This window comes from Phyllobates terribilis, unplaced genomic scaffold (genome assembly GCF_046119375.1).
Source record: "Phyllobates terribilis strain yellow unplaced genomic scaffold, ASM4611937v1 Scaffold_3__8_contigs__length_932513732, whole genome shotgun sequence".
NCBI classification, from domain to species: Eukaryota; Metazoa; Chordata; class Amphibia; order Anura; family Dendrobatidae; genus Phyllobates; species Phyllobates terribilis.
In genome coordinates, this window is record NW_027362763.1 from 677,770,881 (window position 1) to 677,780,179 (window position 9,299).

At 46.7% G+C, this 9,299-nt stretch overlaps 1 protein-coding gene across 1 annotated transcript; it reads right to left on the minus strand.

Moving 5' to 3' along the window:
• Positions 1-4,701: 4,701 nt before the first annotated feature.
• On the minus strand, positions 4,702-9,099 carry LOC141257341 (ankyrin repeat domain-containing protein 9-like). The gene has a single exon (XM_073671795.1). The coding sequence runs from the start codon at positions 8,431-8,433 to the stop codon at positions 7,591-7,593; it is 843 nt and encodes a 280-aa protein (XP_073527896.1). The 5' UTR covers positions 8,434-9,099; the 3' UTR covers positions 4,702-7,590.
• Positions 9,100-9,299: the final 200 nt, after the last annotated feature.

The following is a 9,299-nucleotide window of genomic DNA, read 5'->3' on the forward strand; positions in this document are numbered from 1 at the left end:
CGCTCCAGCACCTCTTCAACCTGCTGCACCTGTCGAGGTGTAAGTCCCATCAATTCAGCTCACATTCGTTCTAGGATTCTTTGTCCCCCCTTCGCACTAGCCCAGTGGGATTCCGGCGGCACGGTGACCGCCAGAGTCCAGGGGTCTCCTCGTACAGCGGACAGCTGTACCACATCAGGTCGCACCAACTTCTCTGGCATTCCCAGAATCTGGGCTATTTCCACCCTGGGAGGGAGTGTGAGATCATCTTCGCCCAGATTAACACACCGCACTATAACATTGCCACCCCGAACGGTGGCCAGTGTCCGAGCCACCAAGAGTCCGGGGGGTACTTTGTCCATCGATGTTGGTTCTATCTTAACTTCGACCCCCTGAAGAGGTGTGCAGGCCCGTGCGATAAGGTGATCACCGTAGCTGCTGGCACTATTATTTTCCCCAGGATCTTCCCTTCACTCGACGTCTCCTGAGCCTGGGCAGCTCGGATTAGTTGTTGAAAGACCTTCCTTTAGGGGGTTCGCGGGTCCCACTGGTCTAGAGGAATCTCCTTCGGCTCACTAATCAGGATTTGCCCGATCTCTTTCAGCACATTCATTCCGGGGGTCCACTTCGGGTTCCCCCTGCGACCAGGACGACTCCTTTTTTTCCCACATCTTTTCCACACACTCGGATCTTCATCCACACCACCCCTGCGACCGGGATGGGTAATTGATTAGCTGCCATGAGTCTAATTACTGGTCCCCATTCAGGCCGCGCTATCTCTGGAAATCGCTGTTGAAAGTAGGCTTCTGTCATCATAGTCACCTGGGATCCCATGTCAATCAGGCAGTGAACAGCCCGACTGCTTATTTCGGCCCAGACAGTCGGGCTGGTGGAAACCAGGTCCTTGGGACTTCCTCTTTTTCTTTCCCCTTCCTCAGGCTCCGGTCTGTGTCCCCCAAACACGGAGCCGCCCTCGGCTAGCACAGCCCCTGGCGTAATGTCCTGCGCCTCCTCACTTCCAGCAGATCGTGTCTGTGTCTGTGTAGGGCTGCCTCACTCCCCTACGGAACTCTCCTGCAGGGGGGGTCCTGAATTCAATTCTTTCCATAACTGGAGCAATCGATCTGGGTATCTCTGGTGATGGGGCAGGGGTCTTCTTGAGACTGGGCCATTCATCCCTTATCTCCTGTATCTCCTTTCGCATCTCTCGAGCCCATTCCGGTTCAGCTGCAGGTGGGGTGGGTACCTCATTACTCTGGACCATCCCTGCCAGGGCCGTCACCCCCATCTCCTGCTCTCTCACACGTGCCTCCGCCCCCACTTCTAGAAAAGTCATACGTGGGTTGGGCTCCCGCAAGGCCTGCTTCAGCTGCACATCCCTGAGGCCTGCCACAAACTGGTCCCTTAAGATCACGTCAGGGGGGCCCATTCCCAAATTCCCCATGTCGTCTTTTCTAGTGATATAGGCATGCACCCTCTGTAAGGCATTAACATACTGCGTCACAGTCTCCCCCTCCTACTGCACTTGGTGAAACAGCCGTATCCTCAGCTCTCCTACATTGGTGGGATCCCCATGCATCTCCTCCAGTATCCGAACCACTTTTTCTACAGTAATCCGGTCATGGGCAGGGCGGTACATCACGGATTGTCGGGCCTCGCCGTCCAGGGCCAGTAAGGCTATTTCGGCTTGCATAGCTGGGGTCATCGGATGCATACGTAACATTCTCCTAACTCTCTCAATCCAGTCCCACAGCATCATATTGTCCCCGGTGAACTTTGGGAGATTGCTGAGCATGGCCCCCAGCGGCAAGCTAGATTTAGGGGCTCCCAGGATGGACTGCTCTGCAGTGTCTGTGTCTAGTGACTGCATCCTGCCGACTACGCCAAATGTAACACGGGTACTTTAGATGCAGTGACACAGAAACACAGAACAGCCAATACAGGGTTAATAAACAGGGGAAGTTTATAATAACAGGGTCAATCTCCACGCAGGGAGTAACAGGGTAAAATATGGGGGAAAATAAGGAAAGTGGCAGGTAAAAGTCTTTAACTAACAGTTCACAGTTTGACTAGATATAGCATAGTCGAACCGGTTGTAATCGACAGTTTTTACACTTAGCTGACTCTTTTCCTCCACAAGGCAGTTGCCAGCTGAGGCCAGTGTTGATTTCTTCAGGCGTCCCCGCCGAAACAATGCTCCGTCTTCTGGCAGCAGCGGGCGGTCTCCGGTTTTACCCGCTGAGCCCCTAGTCCATAACACGGCACCTCACGTGCCCGGCTCCACAGACCCTGCGTACCTTCTCTAGTCAGCTTGACTCCTCCGGTCCACTGCACTCGGCTCTTGCTCCCAGTCCAGGAGCCTGGACCCTCTCACACTGCTCTGCTGAGCAGGACCCAGCTCCGCTTTCCCGCGCAAACATCCTTGTCTCTTCCTCTCTCTGCCCACGCCACCAGTCTCCCGGTCACCTGACCTCCCAGCTCTCACTCTGGACACGCCCATAGCTTCCCAGTCACCTGACTCCTGTGCTCGCAGTCTGTCTTCCCCCTGCAACCAGAGGCACTGCCCTGGCAGTTCTGGATCCCTTGCTCTGAAAGTATTTACACCCCGGTCTTCCCCCTTACACATGTCCCATGGCTGACTGCTGCTGTGTCATTATAAAATGTGTACTGTGGGTCAATTGAGGCCACTTTTCCTGGTGTCTGCCCCTAATTTGAGCTGTTTTGGCAGCTTTTTGGCACCCCTGAAGGTGTTGTCTATTCGTTTGGTTTGGCCTCCCATTGAATTCAATGGAGTTCGCATATGTTCAACGAACTGTTTGCCGAATTGTTCAGTGAACATCGGGACATTCGCCAATCCGGACCAAACCCTGAAAGGTTTGCTTTTCTCTAGTGCAGAGCTGGTCCTGGACCCAGAAAGTGTATACTTTTTTATAACTACTGCAGTATGTACCTGAAGATTTACTGAAGGGGATGACCCCTTTAAGGCTAGTTCTGTTACTGCATCTATGTATTTAGCTTGGTTTTGTTACCATATCTATATTGAGTCAGCTTTTTGGTGAAGAGGCTTCTATATGGAGTCAGATATACTGAGTCCCCTCTATGGTGAATATCATACAGGGCTCAGCTGCCAGATTTACGTCTCAGAAATTAATCACAAGGTTATTCTATCAGTAGACACTGCACCACTGCATGATTGTTCGGTTACTGACAGCTCAACACATCTGGAATTACACAGGCGTGTGCGATTCCATCATCTTACATCTTTCTAAAGTCTTGGCACCTTTTACCTTTATGAAGCAACTAGAGGTATACACGCTATCAACAAGCCGCTACTCCTGGGCCATTGCTTTATGCTTGCCCCATGCCCCCAGGCTAAAATTTACCAGCCAGCCCCTGATATACAGTATATGTGATCTTATTTTTTTCAGTTCCTCGGTGATCAGTGCTGAAAGACGAGTTGTGACTGGAAGATGTCGACATTTAGGTCCGACCAGCTGAAGAAGAGACAACAGAAAACAGCTTTATCAAATGAGACGGCTCCGGCAAGCTCCTGTATGTGAATAGTCTGTATCTATACTGTATGACTTATAGAGAGATGGTGAGAGTAATACTCTTGTATAGCACCATTCCTTAGTATATAGTGTACACCCTCATTATGTATAGCACCATTTCTTATTATATAATGTAGTCACTTGTTATTTATAGCACCATTCCTTATTACATCGTATCCTGTCTTATTACATATAGCACCATCTCTTCTTACATAGTGTTCTCTCTTATTACGTATAACGCTATCCCCTATTATATAGTATACTGCTTTGTTATGTATAGCACCATCCCTTATTACATAATGCCCACTCTTATTATTTATAGCACCATCCACTACTATATAGTGTACTCTTTTGTTATGTATAGCATCATCCATTTTTACATAGTATTTTCTCTTATTATGTATAGTGCCATCCTTTATTATGTAGGCTTCGCCCTTATTATGTGTAGCACTGTTACTATAAAGCATCCTCGATTATTATTTATATCTTTGCTCCTTATTGCATAGCTTCCTCCTTTATTATGTATGGCACTGTTTGGTTATTAAATAGCAAAGTGTCTTGGCATCTATAGTGCTGTCCCTTATTAAATAGCAACTTTGCTTGTTATGTATAGAGCTGTCCCATATTACATAGCATCCTCTCTAGTTATGTATAGCGCCATCCCTGTACCTTATTACATAGCATCCTTTATTGTTATGTATAGCGCCATCCCTTATTACATAGCATTCTTTCTAGTTACGTATAGTGCTGTCCTATATTATCGAGTGTCCTCCCTTGTTATGCATAGCGCCGTCCCTTATGATATAGTGTCCTCTGGTATTATGTATAGCACTGACTCTTATTATATCCCTTAATGTATCACCGACCCTTATTGCATAGTCTTCTCCCTTATTATGTACACCATCATCCCTTATAACATAGCCTCCTCACTTATTATGTATAGCACCATCCCTTATTGCATAGCCTCCTCCCTTATTATGTATACCGCCATCCCTTATTACATAGTCTTCGCTTGTTATATTTAGGTTAAATAACTGCTGGTGGAGGACCATATCTCCAGACCAGTCCATCAACCTTCTGAGGATTGCAGTTCTGTCAGGCTGTTAGATACAGTTAAGCTTAACAGTATCACACAAGATAGGATTAGATACACAGCTCAGCAGACAGTATCACATATGATAGGTTTAAATATGGCATTTTGGCAGACATTATCATGATAGGATCAGATACATGAATCAGCAGACAGTATCTCACAAGATAGGATTAGATACACAGGCTCAGGAGATCAAAGAGTATAAAAGAAGACTGTATCATACATGATGGTATTAGATACACAGTTCAGCAGTCAGTATCACACATGATAGCCTTAGTTACTGCAGCCCAGCAGACAGCATCATACACGATAGGATTAGATACAAAAGCTTAGCCAACAGTATCACACATGATAGGATTAGATACTGACGCTCAGCAGATGGTATCACACATGATAGGATTAGATACAAGGTTTAGCAGACAGTATCACACAGGATAGGATTAGATACACTGCTCAGCAGACAGTATCACACATGATAGCCTTAGATACAGCAGCTCAGCAGACAGTATCACACATGTCAGACTTAGATACAGCAGCTCAGCAGACAGTATCACACATGTCAGACTTAGATATACAGCTCAGCAGACAGTATCACACATGATAGGATTAGATACACAGCTCAGCAGACAGTATCACACAGGATAGGATTAGATACACGGCTCAGCAGACAGTATCACACAGGATAGGATTAGATACATGGCTCAGCAGACAGTATCACACAGGATAGGATTAGATACACAGCTCAGCAGACAGTATCACACATGATAGGATTAGATACAGATGCTCAGCAGACAGTATCATACATGATAGGATTAGATACACGGCTCAGCAGACAGTATCACACAGGATAGGATTAGATACATGGCTCAGCAGACAGTATCACACATGATAGGATTAGATACACGGCTCAGCAGACAGTATCACACAGGATAGGATTAGATACATGGCTCAGCAGACAGTATCACACAGGATAGGATTAGATACATGGCTCAGCAGACAGTATCACACATGATAGGATTAGATACATGGCTCAGCAGACAGTATCACACAGGATAGGATTAGATACACAGCTCAGCAGACAGTATCACACATGATAGGATTAGATACAGATGCTCAGCAGACAGTATCATACATGATAGGATTAGATACAAGGTTTAGCAGACAGTATCACACAGGATAGGATTAGATACACTGCTCAGCAGACAGTACCACACATGATAGCCTTAGATACAGCAGCTCAGCAGACAGTATCACACATGTCAGACTTAGATACAGCAGCTCAGCAGACAGTATAACACATGATAGGATTAGATACACAGCTCAGCAGACAGTATCACACATGTCAGACTTAGATATACAGCTCAGCAGACAGTATCACACATGATAGGATTAGATACACAGCTCAGCAGACGGTATCACACATGGCAGACTTAGATACAGAAGCTCAGCAGACAGTATCACACAGGATAGGATTAGATACATGGCTCAGCAGACAGTATCACACATGGCAGACTTAGATACAGAAGCTCATCAGACAGTATCACACAGGATAGGATTAGATACAGAGCTCAGCAGATTGTATCACACATGATAGGATTAGATACAGAGCTCAGCAGACAGTATCACACATGTCAGACTTAGATACAGAAGCTCAGCAGACAGTATCACACAGGATAGGATTAGATACACGGCTCCGCAGACAGTATCACACATGGCAGACTTAGATACAGCAGCTCAGCAGCACACGATACATCATTCTGACCGTGCAGCAGAGAGATGACATCAGTCCTACAGAGATAAATCGCTTTATATAGAGCGGTACATCCGGGGACACGACATGGACTCATGCTGATAGTCGCTTCTCAAATAGAAAAATAGACGCTGCCGACAATCGCTCGGAAATACAATCTCATCTCCGGTAACTATAACCTGTGCATCTATTAATTATGTAGATGGAAACACAAAATGTGCATATTTTATGCAGATTTAAGGGGAAAAATGTATCACCAGCTGCATCGCAATATATAATGTCTTGGTGCTGCTGACAGCATATTGGGGAGGAGAAGGGTTAAATAGCAATGCCAGTCCCTAATTACAGGATCTGACTATGTGCAGCCGATCCGATGGGACCGAGTCCTATGTGGTCCCATTATTAGGGCCGGCGTGCTGAGTTTTTCAAGTTGTTTTTTTTAATGGTTATGGAGCAGGACAAATCTTTCTTCAGATAAGCGAAAAACTTCTTCCCCGTCTTTTTTGTGCAAATAAAAAATGCCGCCATAGTATGACCCGTGGGCCCATTGTTATGTGGATAATTGCAACAAAATTTTTTTTATCTCTTGTAAAGGAGTCACTGCTCTCAATTAAGGCCAAAGGATTGATTGACCGATCTGACTGGTCGAAATGGGGCAGAGTCACAGTCAGCCCATCTATGGTGGGAATTAGCTTTATTTGGGGGTGGGCAAAATTTATTGGGGCACAGTTGGAGGGGCATTTGCCCCCAGTCCCAGGGGTGGTACTAACGAGCCATCGGGGTATTTAGACTGAGGGCTAAGGCAACAAACCAAATAAAGTGAAGATATGCCTGACTGCACCAACTGTCAACAGAATTTTGAAAAATTTGAATTTTAAAAAATTAACATGATTGTTGTTTGCAACATTCGTTACCATGGTAGCTAATTATTATTATTATTATTATTATTATTGCACCCATTCCCCAATTATAAGAACGCTCCCATATAGGTAGAATATTAAAAAGTTGATCCAACTGGAATATTTTTGTATCTGTGGTCAATATACTGCTCTACGCCAATGATGGGACCAGCAGCCATTGACCCGTTAATCGATAGAGTCATGGAACAAAGAGCCGATCACGTGATTAATTTAATGCCAGGGTCGTTTCGGAGGAAGAACTCATGTTGAATGGTTGAGGAAAGGTTGCGGTGGATGGGTTAGGTCTTCACGGATGTATTAACCTGACCCGGGCAATGGCTTTAATGCGTGAGGTATAGGTAAAGCATGGATGCTCTGTGGGAAGAGTGACGGCGGCAGACACTGCAAGACTTTCTGCATAGCTATAAGATACAATGTTGCCGGCGTATTTCCCACCAAATAGTTAAATTTGTCCTCTCCTAATAAGGGATTCCAAAACTCTGGATGATCTTGAAGGATCTTCCTCATCTTGAAGTTCAGGGAGGGGGAAAAAAGTAGCAGATAATACAAGCAGAGTTTTTTAGAGACCACGTTGACCTTGGAGCTCCATAACTGCTCCAAAATGACATCCAAAGGGGTTTCCCCCTTCCGGTCCATGATCTTTGGGGATGCCCCATTCCCTAGGAGGATCAGAACAGTTTCTGCACTAAGGAGCTCGCAGGCCAGGTGGAGAGGGGTCTTCCCGTCGGACAGATGGAAGCAGCTGGCCCTATTGATGTAGGAGTTTAGACTCGGCAGCTTGTGGGACATCTTAATAATCATGATTAAGATGTCTCGTCTGTCGTAAGTGACGGCCAAGGCAAGGTGGGGGGCTGATGGAGGACAGCAGCAGAACTTGATTCCTGGCACCTTCAGAGCTTCCTCCGGGAAATGAGACAGCAAATATTGGGCGTAGCGCAGGTGATTATGCACCACGGCATACATCAGGGCATCGGATGGAGAATAGCACCTCATGCTCGCGTCTTCATCCCACTGGAAATATTCCATAGTCCTTATCTCCTCCAGTTTCCATACAGGTTCCTGGTCCCTCACCGCCTGGTAGAACATATAAGAATAGAATTTGCATTGCTCGTCTTGCAGGCTCACTTGGTTGCTACACATGTCTTCTTCTGCCGGTGAGGCTGGAACAAAAAAAAAAAAAGAAGGGAATATTCGCAGATTTTCCGAAATCCTGGCGGAGACGAAGAGGTGATCTCCCACGTCATAATGCAGTCAGTGCACAGAGACGCAGAGTCTCAAGCCACCATTGCAGCAGGTTCATCTTGTAGCGCAAGCTTTCGGTGGATTTAACCCTTAGCACCCTGGGTTCTTTTTTTCCCTTCGCCGCTGCTCCCTTCGCCGCTGCTCCTTTCTTCCAGTTCTCGTGCTATGACATGGGACCCCTGCAAAAAGGCTTGATCAGCAGCAGCAGTAGGATTGAGCATCCAATGCCCCTGTAACCCCTGATAGTAGGAAACCCCTCCTTCCTCTCGCCGCCCCTGCAGCTCCATGCTACATGCACATTATGTCAATCTGTTTTCTCCTCGCCGCCCCGCTCTTACTGCAGTGCTAGGAGCTGCTCTTGACTGTTCTGCTTGCAATGCCTGGATGATGGGGGTTGGGATCACCATGCATGTATAGGGCTTGCACCATGCGATATACGATGGCGCCATCTCTATAGGTGCACCGTACGAGCTGAGACAATGGGCTCATGACTGAACTCAATGGATTGGGGTAGAAGTAATTTGAGAACTGGATACACTTGAATCGATCAGATTGTGGATAGGATCGGTCGGATCAGAATCTGGAAATGATCATTTGTAGGGGATAGATATGTCTAGAATTTTGATGGAGGAGGCAGTTCTGCAGGTGACGCTGTGATCGGAGAGCTGTGCGGGGACATCTGGGGAGGGGGGAGCTGCTGCTGCAGTGGGGAGTCACCGCACAGGATGATGGATGAAGCCTGCACGCATGACGGCATTCTCCTC

Coding starts and splice junctions, on each gene's coding strand:
- LOC141257341 (XM_073671795.1), bottom strand. CDS start 8,433: ATGTGTAGCAACCAAGTGAGCCTGCAAGACGAGCAATGCAAATTCTAT.